General features: G+C 39.9%; 1 protein-coding gene across 4 annotated transcripts in view; it reads left to right on the top strand.

Moving 5' to 3' along the window:
- The window catches only part of itprid2 (ITPR interacting domain containing 2), a 51,098-nt gene that overhangs the window by 10,804 nt on the left and 21,110 nt on the right, over positions 1 to 19,184 (top strand). For all 4 annotated transcript variants that reach the window (XM_085249052.1, XM_085249051.1, XM_085249049.1 and 1 more), the window contains exons 4-10: positions 628 to 673; positions 3,879 to 3,928; positions 4,168 to 4,221; positions 10,957 to 10,981; positions 11,465 to 11,560; positions 13,855 to 14,002; positions 15,972 to 16,032. In XM_085249052.1, the coding sequence (XP_085105178.1) occupies positions 628 to 673; positions 3,879 to 3,928; positions 4,168 to 4,221; positions 10,957 to 10,981; positions 11,465 to 11,560; positions 13,855 to 14,002; positions 15,972 to 16,032 (480 nt within the window). The remainder of the gene's footprint in view (positions 1 to 627; positions 674 to 3,878; positions 3,929 to 4,167; positions 4,222 to 10,956; positions 10,982 to 11,464; positions 11,561 to 13,854; positions 14,003 to 15,971; positions 16,033 to 19,184) is intronic.

The following is a 19,184-nucleotide window of genomic DNA, read 5'->3' as shown; positions in this document are numbered from 1 at the left end:
ATAGATTTCTGTTGGATTCAAGGTCTTTTTGCAGCTTTTAACTGGATACATTTAAACACGTTACTGTCCTACAGTCTAAAGGAGACGTGGAGATCACTTTAATTTGTCAGAAGATCAAAGTGAAATGAATTCTCATTCAGTAAGTATTGTCGGGTGTGTGTTGTGTTTCACAGGTTTTGGTTTGTAGCCCTAATAAGTGTAACCATCAAATCACTTTACAGGCATATAAAAAAGCCTGATTGCCTTCTTATTGCAAAAAAAACAAACACAGCAAAACATATTATTTAGAGTGTAAAGCACCAAAGTTTTGGGCCACAGGGATTACTTTTTATGCACTTTTGCCCACATTTAAAATAATGTGACATTTAATCATTATACATGTAAAATGTAAAGTTAGGGAAACCATAAAATGAGTCATTATTTGTGGTCAGAGCATTGTGAAGAAAAGTTGGATGTGGACCACTTACATCTAAAACAGTGGAAACACAAACTGCAGACCAAATTACTGTAATGTTGACATATCCTGATGTCTGGCACCACTATAATAGTTTTATAGCATGTTGTAATCACTGCACAGTACAGCACGCGCTGTTTTATTGCTTTAACATACTCGTTTCTTTCTACTAGGACAAGTTCCTAACAACAAGATCGCCAGCTGGCTGAATGACTGCAGGTACAGTATTCATTCACCACCTGATTAAATATCCTGTTTTCAGTAAATGTCTCACGTGCTAAAGCAGTGCACACATGCTAGATGATTCAGTCCAATAATTTAATGATGCCAGTTTAAAATGAATGTTTTTAAGCAAGAAGTTTTAAAAAAATAGGTTTGCTTTGTATCATATCCCACAGGTCCTTTATTATGTTATTCACATTTTTGTTCATAATGACCAAAATGTGCTCTTCTCCGTTTTTGTTGTAGTGAGTTCTTTTTAGAAAAACACTTTGAGTCCCTTGGACATACACTATAGAATAGAATAGAATAGAAAAGCCCCTTATTGTCATTGCACATTTACAAAGAAATTTAATTCCTTCAACTGTGCAGGAATAAAATATAAATGGCAAGAGAGCAGGAATAAATAACAAATAAGAGAAATGGATGCAATCAAAAGGAATATATACAAAACAAGAGAAAAGGCAAACATTGGAGAACAGAGTGCTTTGCAGTTTTTGGTCATTTTGGCTCATGCTGTGGTCAGCTAACCGAACTGTGTGCTGTAACTTCCTGAAGCTGAAAGGCTTAGAAAAACAGCATTTTCTTTCTTATTTTTAGGGAAAATAAACAAGAGTTTGTGGATATTTTTTTTCCAAGCTTTGTTTGACTAAAATTGCACTTGTATTTTTTTTTTTATTGTTAATGATTTATTAAAATTATGGCATTATGGGCTTTTTCTTCTGCTTCTGAAGTGGGGCATTGCAGGAAAAATTATTGGAAATGTTTCCATTATATATAAACTGGATTGTGTTTTATTGCCGTTATCATTGTTAATTTTTCCTACAAACAACTTCACCTGTACAGACACTTCGACTGGTTAAAAGTAACTGTGCATCTGTGCTAATCTAGTTTTGAGGGGCATGCTATGAAGAAAGTTCAACATTAGCTGGGCTTTCTTTGCGTTAGCTGGCTTGACAAAACCTAAAACCTCAGTTGGCGATTACGAGTAAGATGGTGGTTATCAACTTTCTTTGTTAACCCAGGCTATCTGCTTGAGTGTGTTTGCACACTTACTTGAAAGGGGGATTGATTCTGCGTATCTGAGCGCTGAAACTTTAAACTGCAGGCACATTAAAGGTTATTCAGAATTAAAGGATGTTTAAACAGTAACACAGACGTGGAAATCACTTTTGGTTTGTTGCCCAATGAAAGTGAGATTAATTTACTGACTGAATAGATATTTTTCTGTATGTTCTTATCACAATCTGTATAAGATACCTGGCAGCTGATTAGCACCAAACATAACAATCTGAATGCAAGAAAATTCCAGTGACGATGCAGTTTGTGCTGCTCTAAATATACAGCTGGGCTACATTTGACCATATAAAATGTTTTCCTTCCGCACAGCATTTGTATTGCACTTAAAGGATATTGTAACTAAAACAATCCCCAAACAGATTGTGTGCTCACCAAGTTCCCATGGTGATTTAGCCAGGTAAAAAGACCCACATATGGGACGCTGAAGGCTCGGACATGACATGCTGTTAACTTTTGCAAGTTCTGGATAGTTCACAAAGCTTTTTCATGCCTGTACTTACAGTAAAAATACATGAATTATGAATTTGAATGCAAGTCAAAATATGACTGATAATTACTGAATTTAATTAGGCCATGCATTACAGTAAAATTAAGTTAATGAGTGCTGAGGGTTGTTTGATTATGGGATTATTTAAATGGGAATGGGAATCACCCTAGTTTTTGTCACTATATTAAAGAACACAAATATGTCTTAATATTATTTTAGAATCAAAGATTGGGAAATGGGCATTTGAGCACTTTAATAAAGTGCATCTAAGATGCTTGAGATAAAAGCTTTGCTGAAATAATTAACTACAATCAAAAGGATAAGACAATCAGTGTGAGGGTACAGAAAGATTAACATAGTCATTAATGTAAATATGAACAGCTGGAGCTATGGTCTTTTAGAGCCTGACTCATGAGTTAAATGCTTGCTAACTGGTTTTGTCGCTTGGTGGGTTATTGATATGGTTTTCTGATGTCTAGAGGTGTGTGTTTAAAGGTGTTTTTATCAGCTGCTGACGTAGCGCCGAAGCGCAGCCAACGCCTAGACATAGAACACACAGAACCACAGGGAACAAACACAGACAAAGACAGCAGACCCACGCCCAGAGATAGGGTGCACAGAGCGGCTGAAGTGGAGTAAGGAGAGAAAGATGCAGGAAGAAGCTGACAGAAGACGGAAAGAAAAGCAGAAAAAGAAAGAGCAAACAGAGGAGGGGTTCCTCCTGCTGAGTCAACATTGTTATCACACAAGCACAGTTTTAACCGCTGTCACTCAGAAACGTCTACAGCATGACACGGCACCGTGGTAACATGGCAAGCAGGTTACTATAACTACAGTCGCAGGGTAGGGACTTGGGGCCAACATGGCTGATTTTGGCAAGTGGGAGGAATAGTAAACACTGCGACTGCGCACTATTACACAACTGTCCGTGTGTGTGTTTTATTTGGTGCCAGAAACTTGTGCCATTGATAAAAGCTGCAGGTTGTGTAACAGCACAGTCTCTCCAGCATCCTGCTGCAGACAGCAGCTCAGACCCGCTACCTCAGTACTACTGTCAACTAGCCTAATCTGTCAGCCAGTTAGCCTGGAGCAACTAGTCTTGTCAGTACAACCGCGAAAGCTTCTAAAACCAGAATTTAACCTAGAATAATTGGTATAGGATGTGATTGACCAGAATAAGTATCTTGACCTGACTTAGACTGGAAATATTGGCCTTTATTTGACTGCCAGTTAGTCTGGGTTACCCAGACTACTGACTACTACTGACTTGAGAGATCTTAAAGTTGGCACTCAGCCTCAGACAAGCAGCCAGTTCGCTCGCTCAAGTTAGGAAATATCTTGCTATACAAAGGCATACAGCATTATTATCAGTTATCTAGGATATTTGTGAGATGGGTATTTAACCTTGGATTTGTCTTGAATTTACTACGATGTAGTCTAAGGGTAGGTGGCTTCAGCCACACAGTACAAATCTGCACACAGACTACCAATAGAGAGAGAGCATGTGGATCGATACATCATGCTACTTTCTTATTTCCTTTTTAGTGCATGTTAATCGCAGCACACCTAACTGGTGGCTGATGTTGGATTTTGTGTGCGTGTTCAGTTTATTTCACTCATCATCTCTCTGTTTTCCAGAACTCCCCTTGGAGCCTCTCTAGATGACCAGAGTGCTTCTCCAAGCAGAGGTAATCCATATTTTTGTTGTTTATGTGCAGCACAGTGAGAACGTCAAACTTGTGATGGCGACAGCTCCTCTACTCTCTAGACTTTATTGCATCAGAATATATTTGCCGCGTCATTACAACTATCAAATCTGAATTTGTTTTCGTTTAGCACTGTTGTCACTGACGGCATTTCACGGTGTGTGTGTGTGTGTGTGTGTGTGTGTGTGTGTGTGTGTGTGTGTGTGTGTGTGTGAGAACAGGGCCTCTGAAGAACGGCTGCAGCTTTGAAGATGACCTTTCACTGGGGGCTGAAGGTCAGTTCGCAAGATTTACAATTTCTTCTCATTGTTAACGGTTTCCCTCCATTTTCTGCTAATTGTGTAATTGAATCCTGATTTAAATGGCATATTAAAAATAGAAACACTGACATTTTGGTAACGTGTTCTCCGCCCGAGTTTGAAAGCTGATAATAGCAGAGCTGCCCCCAACGCAAAACCTTAATGGTCCATAAGTTAAGAAAACTAATCAAGACTGATGTCAAACTTCTGTTGCCAGGAATATATTTATTTTGTATAATTCTAATGCAAACAGAATCCTAATGGTCATAGTTACTGTTCAATAATATGAAGTCCTACATTGGCTAGCCTGCCAAGGGTCCAGGAAAAAATCCTTCTGGTTTCCTGGAGTGTTTAAATAAAGTTGTTGTTTTTTTTCCTGTTATCTCCCTGTAGTTCTTGACTCTGACCTGATGGAAACTGGATTCTGTGCTAACCACATCTGTGGTTCATTTTTGACTTCTGTGGAAAAAAAAAAACATTACAAAAGCTTTTATAAAATGTTATGTGAAGTTATCATTGGTCACTTCAGGAAAAATCGATATATGCTTCCAGATTCCCTGGCTTGGATTACTGCTGATTAGGAAATTGCGTAATCCTGAGTTGAATTACTCATATTACCACTAAGGGTTGCTCTGGTCTGATCTGGTTTACTATTATTTGGACAGGCAAAAGCACCTCAAATCTATGATACCAAAGCCTAAAAACAAAGCTTCTGAATTGTAGTACTTTGCTGAATGACATAGTTGTCTTTAGAGGCTTTATGAACTGGATTTAGTTCTCAGTTTTCTGTGACTCCATACACAGAGGCAGCGGACACCAGGTTATTTAGATTTGGATGAGTTGTAGTCAGGAACAGATTTGTTGCATCTCGCTCCTAAATCACTACTGAGCTGAGAAGTGAATAGTTGATATTTTGAACACCCTCTAGTTATCCCAACACTTTCAGTTAGTTCAATGGAATCAATTTTTGGGTCATGCAGTCATCATGTAATGTGTTGCATTGTGTAGTGTACAAGCCACAAATACATAGACACGGTCTATGTCCATTGAGAGTTTTATCTAGTGTGTGTGGGAGGTTTGGTTTTTTTCCCATTACGGATCTGTCAGTGGAAAGTCTGTGTAAGGAAACTAAATGGAGGTAAAGTGTAGTGTCATCAACATAGTATGAGTTATTTTGTGCTTGGTCATGAGAGAAATTTGGATACAAACTTCAGTAGTCCAAAACCAACTTTTAGAAGGATAAACAATGACCTATAACGATCAGCAAACTATTACAAAGCGCATTGTAGAGAACTGAAAAAAAAAACTTTCTGAAAAAACTAAGTGCACCATTATGCTTCTATAGGAAATAAGAGGTAAGTAGGAGCCAGGTGCTGCTACTCAGATACATTCGATTAGTTGATCATCAGCAAATGTGAGGACCTCTGTAAAAGCAGAAGTTATTCAGAGGTTGTGTTAGCAGAGTGTTGCAACCTATTGGCATGTTAAATCTTAATTGACATCATGACTGTGAAATTTCTAAGAAGGAACAAGTTGGCTTGGCCTCTTCTCTTTAAAAAGAACACGGCAGCACAGTTTAGGTTTGGAAAGCTGCATCTTAACAAACTACAAGACTTCTGGAACAATGTCCTTTGGACAGATGAGACCAAAGTGGAAATGTATGGCTATAATGTTAAATGTAAACCAAACACAACATATCATACTAACTGTCAAGCATGGTGGTGGAAATGTGATGATTTGGACTTTCAACCAAAGAATCTGGGCATGTTGCAGTCATTGAGTCAACTGTACTCCTTTGTATACCAAAGGATTAAAGAGTCAAATGTGAGACGGCTAAAGCGTGAAAAGCTAAAGCACAGCAGGAAATCTAGTCTTGCAGTGGCCCAGTCAAAATCAAATGAAATGCCAACAAACATCAATTAATCGAAGCAATGCAGTGAAGAAGAGTCAGCCAAAAAAATTTCCACAGCAATTTATTTAATCATTGAGTGTAATTTGGTGTTTTTACAGGACTGTATAGTCCTGGGAAAACGTTGATTTTCACAGGACTGCATATCCCATAGAGCTTCCTAAGGAGTCCCATAGAAGAGAAAGGCAGTTGACTTTTTGACATTTCTTTTTTATTTAATAATAATGAATATAGATAAAACTATTTATTTTGACCCACGTGTCTTTTGATCATGTGTTTTAAATGAAGGATGAAGGTCTGACAAAACGGTGCTTAAATCAACAGAGTATCTTGTGATACCTCATCATCTTCATTCCAGTCTTGTTTCTTCTTGAAGGAAAAGTCAACAGTGGCAGAGGTGTGGGAACACGCTGCACGCACAACTGAGTGTGCGTGTTCATCATATTTGTGATCTTGTAAGGACGGCAGAGTGTATATGTTACCAACTGAACAATAGCCTGTAATGACTTTCTGTTGAAATGTCATGTATGGTGTGTGTGTGTCGGAGATCAGTTGGGGGAATCTGGCGCTGAATAGGTGTTAATTGGTTAATTCTACAAGTTTTTACCTTGTATCAGCAGAAAGCGCACAACAAATACACAAAAAAGACAACAACCGAGTTTGCATAGTCTGTCCTGCATGTTGATATACTGTATCCGGCCAGATGGAAGCTACTTGAACATCTTAGACAAGTGGTGGCTAGGATCAACCAGAACTGACTGGGTCTTCTTCAGAGTCCTAACTTTGTACAGATGAGGAAGGTCATAAAGGCGCGCATGTCCTACTTTCCTACACATTAGACTGTCTCTCCATATTAGACAGTACTTTGCAGCCTGCTTTTGCTGTTGAGGTTCAGTGGCCCGTGCTAGCTAATAAATGAGTATGTAAGAACAGATTCAATAAAACCTTCTCATAAACGTGCTGCTGACATGGAAACCTCAAAGCTTGTGATAAAAGTACACTTGTGCTGGTAAGCTTTTCTACACATGGCTTCCACCTGAAACTCAAAGGTCAGCTTGTTATCACTTATAGTGCTGCACAAACTCAGTAGCCTCATCTTTTTTCCATTGAAGGCAGGTAATCGTAAAATTCTCTGTAAAATCCACAACCATCAATTTAGTTTTCTGAGCACTGATGTCCAAATAGGACAATTTGTACCACTCAGTGAAATCTGGTTGTTTTATTTATTGAGGAAAATGACCTAATATAGCGTATCAACGGTGGGGGTTGAACTTCAGGCTATTCGACAACCCTTCTGTCAGCTTAGGATTAGGACCTGGTCATTTTGAAATGTGATATTTATTCTTTTTGGACCCTTGATGACTTTTGTTTTTACATTGTTATTAAGCTGCTTGACCCATCCTGTCTTGAGATTCTAGTCATGGACCAAGCTCGAAAAGTTTCTTTAGCAATTACTGGAGTAAGTCAGAATTTGTTGTTCAAAGATCACAAACTGTTCTGGCCCAGATGCTACCACCTCCATGGCTTGATCCCTGCTTTGTGCAGCGCTCCCAAGTGTGATCGATAAAAGGTGCTGGTATGAGTGTGTTAATGGGTGAAAATATGCATGCTCAGTCACAGTAAAAAAAGCACTATATAAATAACAGTTCATGTATCCTTTACATTCTCCATAATGCTTCTCAGTTAAACCAAAACAGTCTATTCATTCTTCTCACTCATCAAAGCATTGTTTTTGCAGCCTTCTGGCTTTCTAATGTGATCTTTAGTCAAAGGCATCAAGCAGCAATGTTTTTGTAGAGCAGCAGCCTAGTTTTCTCAGGCCAGCCATGCCTGGCATTTTTTCATTACGCTCCTGATGCTGGACTCTGAAAACCCTCAGAAGTTGCCCTGTGTTGCACAGGAAGAGAGTTTTATCAGTCAACCACTCCTGTGGAGGCTAATGACACTTTCTTTTGTTTGCACACAGCCTTTCTGACTTTGGATTGGTCGAGTCTGAACTCTTTGAAGATAATTTTTGTGACACATTCCAACCTGATAAGCTTCTCCCACCGATTGGCTCATGTCTTTAAAAGTAAAATCTCAGTTGTTTGTGCAGCTATTCACTTTCACAAATGTGAAACTTTCAAAATGTTACGCTAGCATGAGTTTGAAGGATTTGGTTGATTAAATTACCAAATTCATAAAACATTTGGGAAATGGGAAATGCATATTTGACTAAAAATACCTGCATCAAATATTTCATGTCTAAGGATATTTAGTTTAGCGTCACTAAACATTTCCTGAGCATCAAGGACTCAGCCTGCCTGTGTTCACCATTTGATTTTGTATAAGCTGTCTGTGTTTATACAGAGGTGACATTAGGATTCTTTAGTCTGAGTGTCTCTGTCTGCTTCATGTTATATCCTGACAGTATGTGCCTTAATTATGTTGAGAGTGATATTTGACAGGAGTAGCTGATGTCCTCTGTGGAGGATTTTCCAGATGTCAGGTATGGACAGATCCTAATTGGCTCTTATGCTGTTTAACATTAGGAGGACAGGATAGGAAGGGATTAAAGTGCTAAGGGGTGAATGGGATAGAAGTGAATTAGTGAATTAAATAGTTCGGGGTGAATGGTGTGGAACTGAATCGGTGAATTAGCGTGTGGATGTCACTGTTGTCACGTTTGGCTGCTTTAATCCAGCGGTCTGTTAGAGAAGAAAAACATTGTTGATTCCAAGAAGTTCATCTGAAATGAGCTGGAATAGAAAGACGCTCTCACACAGACGGCGACATGTCTCAGCAAGTTCTTGTTAAATGGAAAAAAAAAAGCAGTCAGACCTGCAGCAAGTGATGACGTTTTTTTTTAAGTTGCTTGACAAAATGAAAGTTTACCTACATCAGCGCTCAGTACAAGCAAACCGTGGTAAACGGCACATTAATTAAACTTCAACGTTTTTAGGACAGCTGGTTTGATTCCGACCAAGTTGGGCAAAAGCAAGTGTTACGAAATAAAAACTTGGCAGATATTCTCTGCTGTAGCTAGGTATAGATTAAGGCTAGTGTTAGTTTCTTAAGACATGGTCACAGATTTTTATTTTTTGTCCTTCTCGGTGATTTTAAAAAGACCTTGAGGAAGACCTTAGCCTTTACATTTTCTGGGAGATTTATAGCAAATGGTTGACAGAATTGTAAAGGAGAGGCTAATGGCGAGCAAGTTCAACCAACTGAACTAGTATCCTGTACTGAAGTTCCACTCACTGTTCCTATCCTTTTTAATCTATAATTAATAGTTGCTTGATTATTTAGTTTCAAGCATTCAGCTGTGCATCTCATTAAAAAAATGTCATCTTGAACCTTCTTAATAACTGTTGTACGTTGTTGTAACGGCCTATTGGAAAAGGTCTTAGAAAAACTTGTTCTCCTATCTAAAAGTTTTTTTTATTTTTGTCTGTAGTGGTTGCTGTAGTCAGGATGTACAGTGCCTGCTTTCTTTCTATTCAGGTTTGTGTGTCACATTAAAGAGTAAAGTCTTCTTGCAGAGCCTAAAATTTAAAGTTGTCGTCTTTCTGTCTGAGGGACAGAGAGAGGGAATCTTCTGTTACAATAGGAAACCATTTTTTACGTGATGCCCCCAATTTATATGGCAACCCCCAAGTGTAATTTTACTTCCCCTGAAGTCTGTGGAAACAGTTTGTTCACTGAAGAACCTCTTTGACCGTCCAAATGTTGTCATATTCAAAGACATATTTCAGCTAAACTCGGGCAAAAGTGAAATCAGCTTAGTTACTAACCTTTTAAAAGGTTCCTCTTCTACTCACGACGAACACAAAAATCTTTTTCTTTAATGTCTTCTTCAAATTAGCGGTCTCTGTGAATGATAGCTTTTATCAGCTTAGGAATTTTAGCTTAATTAAAACCAGTTTTATCTCACAATGACTCATCCAGTATTTGTTTTATCACCTCTTGACTAGACTACTCGACAGCTCCCTGTACTTAATTGTCTCATTACACCCCTTCTTGACTAGTATTTGTCCAAGATGCAGCTGCTACAAAGAAAAGACAAGACATCACTCCTGTATTGGCTTAGTAAAATTCCAGATCATATTACATCAGTCATGTATTTCTTTGGTAACCAGTGCAGCTGTTTGTTCTTTGCAGAGCAGCTCTAAAGAGGCTTCTAATGCCATAATCCGCCTCAAGGTGACTTGCATCATCCTCCCGTTAACTCCTCGTAGTCGCCTACTCTCGCCTTTAAAACCAAAATATTTCCCACTTGCTGCTGCCAGACTCCAGGAAAAAAAAAAATCAGCCACCCACATTAAGTACCGCCCTGTTGTTGACAATACTTAATCCTTTTGAAAGATCCACATATATTCCCCTGGTTTGCTGTTTGGTTTAAGTGCACTCATGTCATGCTTTTTTTGTTTTGTTTTGTTTCTTAAATGTTCTGATGGTGCGTTTTAATGTGCTGTTGTTTGGTTGTTGCCATTTTTAATGCAGTGTTTTCATTTTATTTATGACTTTCACATCCTGACTCCTTTTTTCTTTTTCTTTTTTTTCTCTTCATTTTTAAGGCTAGTTTTGTCCAACCTCTAGTCCCCTGGGATTGTGGTCAAGTCAAAACTTGTTTATATAGCTGATTTATTGGGACTTTATGGTTTCCTTTTTGTCCTGTTCTGTGTTTTTCGTTATGTTGATTTGGTCAGGGGGAAAGTTTCTGATAGATTATTGATTAAAGGCACAGAGCAGTGACACAGTAATGCTGCTCAGCATTCTGTATTTGGATGTATACTTAATATTTTCATGTTCTTCTTTTGCAGCCAACTATCCTCAAACCAAAGCCTGGTGAGTTCATTTGTTTTACTCTCTACATTCAGTAAATAAAGTGGCAGCTGGTTGGTGCATTAAGCCTGAAGCTTTTCTAGACATTACCTGACGTAGATGGACTCTGTACTAAAGAGTTGGCACGAGAAAGGCCATTTAATGTCTCATCCAGCTCTGTCAGAGTCCATGAAATGCATAATTTCACCCATGTGAGGAAAAGAGTAAGTAATTGAATGCTTACTATGAATTCACAGTAAGCAGCAGTGGTCCTGTGCCCTGCCTCCTGCATGCTTGACTCATGCAGCTTGCATAAACCAGTTTATTTCAAGTGTTGAGAACACATGTGAAACATGTAAAGCAGCAGATGTGGTGAATCATTTGATTTGATTTGATTCTCCTGATGTTTTCCAGAGTTCATGTTTAAAAACAGCTTTAGATTCTCCCTTCTCTCACATGCACGTGCGTGATTTAATGCCTCTCTGTATGTTAATGCTTCATATGCAGTTTTGATCTTGCGGCGGATCAGAAAAGGAGCCAATATAAAGAGAAAGGAAAGAGTATGAACTCCACAGGATCTGGGAAAAGCAGCACCGTGTCCAGGTCAGTTCATTTGCTCACTTCTCACTCAGATTTGTGCAGGGATCTGCAGAAAGTAACTCTCAGAGATGCTGATATTAAATCTCAAACCAGAGAACTCTTTAGTTTACCTTGCAAGGGAGTTGAAGATTTTAATCAGTAGAGTATCTGCATTCCAAGGTTTTAAGTTGTGCTGTTAGTTAAACGTAAGTCTGACCAATAAGCACCTAGCCAGTGCGCCTGCAGTTATGCATTTATTTTAGCCAGATGCTTCATCCAATCACATGCCAATGAATTTTTTTATTTATTACCACCTAAGTGCAGTAATAAATAAATTAAATGTAAATAAATCTTGTAATATTCTAAGTACATAGGCAGCTGCACTGCTGTAACTATATGGTAGCATGTCCTCTTTTGCACGCTCGGCATCCTGTGAATTGATGACCTGATTAGTTGAAGTTTGCCCATGGTAGATGGTGATAAACGGATGGTTCATCCAATCGTCTGCCAAGTAATGAAGTGACAGCATTTCTCAAACTAGTTTCTCAGAAGAAGTGTCCCGATGGTGAACTTTAAGAAACAGTCTGGTACTTCAGGTTTTTCATTTGTAGCCAAACAAAATTACTGTCCATAAAGGTCAAAGTCAGGGTGTATTTCTAAGAGGAAGTGTTATCTATTCAAGAGGAGTGCAAGAGTTTTTGTCCAAAAACCATCTTATTTTAAATTCCTTGGATGTCGAGCAGTAGTTAGGAGATTCCCTAGATCGAAACTCCAGACATCCAGAGGCCCCCAGAACACAAGAGACCAAGGAAGACCAACAGAGGGGCAGCCGCACCACTGTCCCAGAAAGAGCTGAGGAGAGTCCCAGATGAGGGCTCACTCAGCAGCCGTGGAGCAGAAGCCAGGGGGAGTTGCAGTGACGCGCCCGTGAGCTCCGCCGGCAGCCAGCCGTGCCTGAGTGACCGAGCCCCAGGCCGAGGGCACCCCACCCCCAAAGTGGCCCGAGCGAGCCCCAGGCTCCAGGCCCCGATAAGTGGCCGCCAAGGAGTGAGCCGGTGTGTACCTGGACGCCCATCCCCAGACACAAAGAACCACCAACGCACCGATGTCTGAGGGAGTCCGCCACTGGCAGGGGAAGTGGTGGTGGGGGGAGATAGACCTCCAAACCTTGGAGGGCCTGAGATGTCCCCAGAGAGGTGGCGTCTGATACCCAACCTGACATATAGACACAGACATACAGGCACACACAGATACAAACATCCATTCCCACCCTCATGCTCTCATATGCAATTACTCAACACGCAACCAACGTGGAGACAGACATAAAGAGACGCTGTACACACAATCACACTCCCCAAGCGTACTCTAAGCCCTGGGTCTAGGTACCCTTGCCCCTGGAGGGGGAACTGCACCCAGACCCAGGTGGTGTTACCCTTTTCCCTGGGGTGGGGAGAAGCAGACTGCCCCGGCTCGGCAGCAGCAGGGAGGCCCCACATTCCAGACCCCAATCGGACGGCCAACTCCTCCTCCCAGACCCATCAGGGTAATTCTGATTGGGCACTAGCCATGAGCAGACACTTAAATTTAATTCTTTTTAAAAGTTGTGAGCCAAAGTAAAGAATCAGGAACCTCTAGTGTTGAAATAAATGTAGGTTAATTGTTTTTGGTTGGAGTAATAATGGCTTGCAGTGTCACTGCTCTATCAGAAATATCTACTGTCCACATCCTTTACCTATAAACACATGTGGTGGGTAAATTATCAGGATGGTTGTGGTGAGTGGACAGGATAAGGCGATGAGGTCGGAGCAGCAGGCGTGTCTGGCGGCTGACGTTATTAGCTGGTGTTAAATGTGGTAAATGATGTATAGTGGCTTCTCACGATTTCACAAGTACATAAAAATAGAAACTGTATTATGAAGATGAGTAGCATCATCACCTTACAGTGCAGACGATTATCTCGCTGAGTTATCAGCGGGTAGAAAAAGAAACCACAGCAGCCTCATCTAAATGCAGGTATCACTGTGTTAGAATCACCCAAATACAATATAAAATACACTATTTTGCATAACTACTTTACACTGTCTGCTCTACGCAAATAGCAACTTGTTGTGTTGGCAAAACCTGAGGTGAAAATCTGGGATGGATTAGTCTTCTGCTGCTAGTCAGGATTCAGGTCTCAGTAAAATGGTTGAAGAGCAGGACTCTGCTTGCTGGCTGTGTGTTTTCATAGCGGTTCAGATTTGCAGTCGTCACTCTGCAGTTAGAGAGAAAGTTCAGACTAATTCTGAACTTTCTCTCTAACGTGTGTCTCTCCGCAGTGTGTCAGAACTGCTGGACCTATACGAGGAGGATCCTGAGGAAATCCTGTTAAACCTTGGCTTTGGTCGAGAAGAACCCGACCTGTCCTCAAAGATTCCCTCCAGGTTCTTCAACAGCAGCTCCTCGGCGCGAGGCATCGACGTCAAGGTACAGACAGAGCAAAAGAAATGGATTTGTTTTTGTTTTGATTTTTTTTTAAGTTCATCGTTGTAGTTTGTTTAGCACTTTTATAATGCACACTTGTGAATGATCAGAAGGTCGCTGGCCATACATTGCAAACACTTTCACAGAACCAGGAGCACAGAGGATACGTCCAAGTCACTTCAGTGATCCTTGACTTTGCATTTAATGGCACAAGCAGATCCAACTTTCAACTTACTCAGTGAAATGTTTCACAGTCTACTTGATGGTCTGGTGCAAATTCTTCTGACACTCACTCATGCAGGACGATTTTTAATAACTTTAACGTGAATTAAATTTATTTTGCTCCAAATTTAAATGTTTTTTTAATACTCTCGTGACCAGATACTTCCAAAAACAATGAAATCTTCTTTATTTGCATGATTACTTTATATTTTTGCGGTTTATTAGAAAACGTTAAGCATTCACATTTTTCAGGGGGTTTTTTTTTGTTTTGTTTTTTTTGTTTGTTTTTTTTTAAGTCATACACTAGCCATATTCAGGGACGTAAAGTTTTTTGACACATAGTATTGTGCAAATGTTTTGAGCCACCCTTCGTTTCTTTACATTTTGCCAGGAAAATGGGAAATCGGTGCAGTGTTTTATTGAAATTGGAAATCATCATGCATCGCTCTCTCTGCTGGAGTTTTTTTATTTCTTAAAGACGTGACTTTCAGCTACAGTTCATCTGCTGTACATAGTTTTTAGCTCTGCCACTTCTTCTTGCCCCGTTATCTCTTTTTTTTAAGATGACCATTTTGAGATATTCCAAGTTTTTGTCTAATATCTCCTTGAATCACCTTCTTGGTGCAAAAATACAATTTAATCCCTGTCAAACTGTTATCGTTGGCTTTTTTTAAAAAAAAGATTCCTATTCATATTTTTTTATATCTTTGGTATGTTTTATCTCTTTATTTTATCATTAATACCTCTGTAGGCATGAGCATAATACTATTTCTGGCTTTTAGCAGTAGGCCAGTTTTTATTGGAGCTCTCCAAATAGCAGTAAGCTTTTTCTTATTGGGGTTTCTAAAAACCAGAACAAGATGTTCAGCCATGATACTAGTGTGCAAAACTTGATCTACAGTGTTACCATGTGCGTGCTAATGAGGAACGCTGAACCAAGGAACCAAGGATCTTCACACTGTGCAGAATTGTGGCTTGTATAGATGTTGAGTGTAAAATAATTTTTTTAAAACCCGTTGGCATTCCCTCGCTGAAAGTCTTACATTCCCAAGGAATCATTATTGGATTTCCTGTGGTCCACAAAGTTGTGTGTTGGCAAATGTGAGACCTCACAATGCTCGGTCCTTCTTTTCAAGCATAATCTAAGGCAGTATGTGGTCAATGAGAGCGGCAAAGTAGTGGCTACAGACTTGCTTACTGCTAAAACTTCAGCTGCGTTTGAGGTTTAAGTTATGCACGTAACTAAGCTCTACTCTATTTCACTTGTGTTGCTTCGATACAGTGACGGAGATGCTTACTAAGGAGTAGCTTAAATTAAATTTACCGCACACTTGCAACAAATCAAAGCAATTTGTCTTCCCCAAATTACAAGATAATGTATCACAGCCATAGACTTTACAACCAAAGCACAGCCATAGCTAAGCAGAGTTATGGCCTGTCTTGATCAGCCCTGGTGGTGCTCGGGGAGAGGGCTGGTGAACCAGCTCCTCTAGTTACTTTTCCAGGTGTATTGGTACAGACCTGCGCCCACAGCTCGAGGTGCAGTGACTCATACTGTTGTTACAGTGAAGCTCTGCCTTTCTCTATTGATCAGACAGAATGCAAACATAAAGGGAAAAAAATTCCCACAGTGACTCTTAGTTACCTCTATATTAAGTAAACATTATCAGCAGGGGAAAACCTGCTGCCGTATTACCATCAGTCACAGATAATGTTTGTAATGGCATTATTTCCTGTGTTACATATACAGGTCTACCTGGCAGCTCAGCTGCAGCGGATGGAGGTGGAGAACCCCAACTACGCCCTGACAAGTATGTACCTCCATGCTTTTAACGCTGCTGCATCTCTTCTGGTGTTTGGGTTTACTTTCTACAGCCTCAGTGCTGCAGGTGGAGGGTTAACCATGATAGTGATGAGAAGCTCAGAGGTTCACGTCCTGAAACTGTAGGCAGAGGAAGTGAAGCTCGGTGACTGTGTGTGTCCTGTTCCCAGTATTATTGTGGTGTTTTGTGGGGTCCTTCAGCTTTTTTAGCTGTTCTGCCAACTGCCTGGACAACACTGCCAGCAAAGACAAAGGTCTGTTTGTCCCAAACTCACACACACTCGCACGCACGCACACGTGCACACAGACCTGCTCCGCTAACATCCTGGCCTCTTTTTGTTTTCAAATGCGTTTTTGCATGAAGGTACTGGCTCACTACCGAACAGACACACGCACACACACAGGATCTGGCAAAGCATTTCTTTTTTTTTTTTTTTACTGCACTTACACTGTTAAACTGTCAAGAAGAAGACAGTCAGCTGCGTGTGTGTGTGTGTGTGTGTGTGTGTGTGTGTGTGTGTCTGAAGATGAATCACTTCAGAGGTGAAATTAGTTCAGCTCTAGAATACTTTAACTGAGTCTTTGGTCACTTTTCTACTTTTTAGTTGCTCCAGTTTATTGATGATAAAGTCTCACTTCTTCTTGTTTGCTGTTCTTTGTTGCTGTTGTGCTCGTTGAAGGCAACAGATTTATATTTTCATACGGCCGATCGAGCTCTGCCTTGTTTTCTTTTTTGGTCTTGTCTTTTTAGTTTTAGTTTTGTTTTAGTTTTTTTTTACCTGCAAGTAAGTTGTTGTCACGATCACTTCACACAACCAGCCATACACTTGTCAACGGCTAACATAAGATGCGGATTTGTGGTGTCAACTATGATAAATGAACAACTGTCTCAACTGCATAAAAGCCAAATATAAACCCAGGTCCAAAACTGTTTGGATGCTGTGTAAATGTAAATATAAACAGAATGCACTGATTTGCATTTCCAAAGCCCCTATTTTAGTACATAGAAAATATATAAGATGTTTAAACTGACACATTTCAGTATTTAATTAAAAATATTGGCTTAGTTTGAATTTGATGGCAGCGATACGTCTCAAAAGTTGGGAGAAGGCAACGAAAGGCTGGAAAAGTAACTGGGACTGTAAGAGCATCTTAGAGAGGTAGTTTCTCAGAAGCAAAGCTGTGCAGAGGTTCACCAGTCTGCAAAAAAAAACTGCATCTACAAACTGTGCTGCAATTTCAGAATAATTGTCCCAAAAGTCAAATTGCAGAGACTCATCTACAGAGCATGATATCACCTACACATTTGGAGAAATTGGAGAAATCCCTGTGTGTAAGGGACAAAGCTGAAAACCAGTGTTAGGATCACTGACCTTAACTCTTTGGTGAAAAGGTCTGTATTGCAGGCAGGGCAGTTTAGCATTAACATTTGGAACATCACTAAATTAAAAAATATGACAAAGAAGACCCAGGACTGTTAAGCAGCTAGATAGCAGACAAAAATGGGACAACACTCTTTTTCTGAAAGTCCAGCAGCTGTTCTCTTCAGTTTGTAGTTTGTAGACTGCTGTTAAAAGAAGAAGAGATGTTACACAGTGGTAAACATGGCCTGCTTTTATTTATTTATTTATTTATTTTTAATTTGTTGCTGCCACAAAATACAAACTGAGACAAAATTTTTCCTCTTAAAATGGTGCATCTCATTTTAAATATTTGAATGTTTTTATGTTCTTCTGTGAGTAAAATCTGGTTTGCAAATCATTGCATTCTGGGTTTGTTTTTTTTTTAAACATTTTATACAGCGCCCTAACTTCTTTGGAATTTAGATTACTGGTTTAAATTGATCCCGACTCATCAGTATGCCAATGCAGGCTTTGGCATTTTGCAGAATAATGCCACACTTTGAATTGAGTCCATGTCGGCGCCTGGTGTCTCATCATGTGATCTCAGTCTGACTCTGTGATGTTGATCAGGGCTCTGTGAGAGCCATGCCATCTGTTGCAGCACTCAATGTTCTTCTTGTCATTCAAGGTTGTTCTTTGTGTGTGTGTGTGTGTGTGTGTGTGTGTGTGTGTGTGTGTGTGTGTGTGTGTGTGTGTGTGTGTGTGTGTTGCAGAATTAACTAAATTTAACAAAAGTTAATCTCAACAGCTGTTGGATTTTTCTACGTAGAGCGTTGTGGTGTGAAAGGTTAATATTGTGAGTGTGAGCTGCAGACAGTAGCCAATGAAGTAATCTGTATCACCAACAAATAGAAATCCTGACATTTAGTTTACCAAAGGTCCCAGGCCTGGATGTTTATTTTCTAAAACACTAATGCAGGTCATTATGGACACCAAGAGTGGGTGTGGCTGCTCGTGTACATATATTATTTCTGTCTGCATATCTCAGGGTCACGACCTCATTTTCTTGTTAGCTCCCAGTAATAACTATATGAGTCACAAGATGTTTGATGGCACGCAAACTGAAGCTCCTTGACTCAACCGAGTCAAAGCCAAAGTTGTGGTGGGCAGATAAAAGTCATCACCTTTGGCTCTTTGCTGTGGTCCTCGGGTCAACCCTCAGCAGGGTTATGGTGTGGTTTGGTGTGATAGCTTTCTGGGGGAGTACCATTTCCACGAAAGAGGGTATGCTTGCTCTGCGACACTGTTTAGTTGATCCGAATCAAAGGAGCATCTGCATAAATGCCATACACCGCTGTTTCCAAGCAGGATATTTAAAAAAGTTATAAAGGCGTGATTGATTGTTATTCAACTCGCTCTTGTTTTAATGTTGTTGCTGATTGTTGTGAGCTTTTATGTGTGCAAAGAAATAATTGCACCTTAACTTGTCCCGGGAATATCACAGGAAAGAAAACCTCTTTGTATTTATTAATGATAAAAATCCTTTGACCTTGTCTCTTGACTTGTGTTGTTTGGAAAGGCGCAGTCCTATTTCTCATATTTAATTTCGGCCCCGCTGGCTTCCATTGAATTTCATATGACAAACAACTTCAAGTGGCTTCTTCCTGTTTCGCTGAAATCTCCAGCTGTCTTGACTGAGCAGCTGTGCCTCTTCAGCCACAAGCACGGTCTACATTGCTCTAATGCTTTTTATATTGAGTCCATTGCTACAAACTCTAGCAATGCTCTCACACACTAT

Source organism: Mchenga conophoros, linkage group LG16, assembly GCF_057382185.1.
Source record: "Mchenga conophoros isolate Kocher_MC1m ecotype Shallow Benthic linkage group LG16, M_conophoros_male_GT1.1, whole genome shotgun sequence".
Classification (NCBI taxonomy): domain Eukaryota; kingdom Metazoa; phylum Chordata; class Actinopteri; order Cichliformes; family Cichlidae; genus Mchenga; species Mchenga conophoros.
The sequence above is the reverse complement of the archived record's forward strand: the minus strand, read 5'-3'. Positions and strand labels throughout refer to the sequence as shown.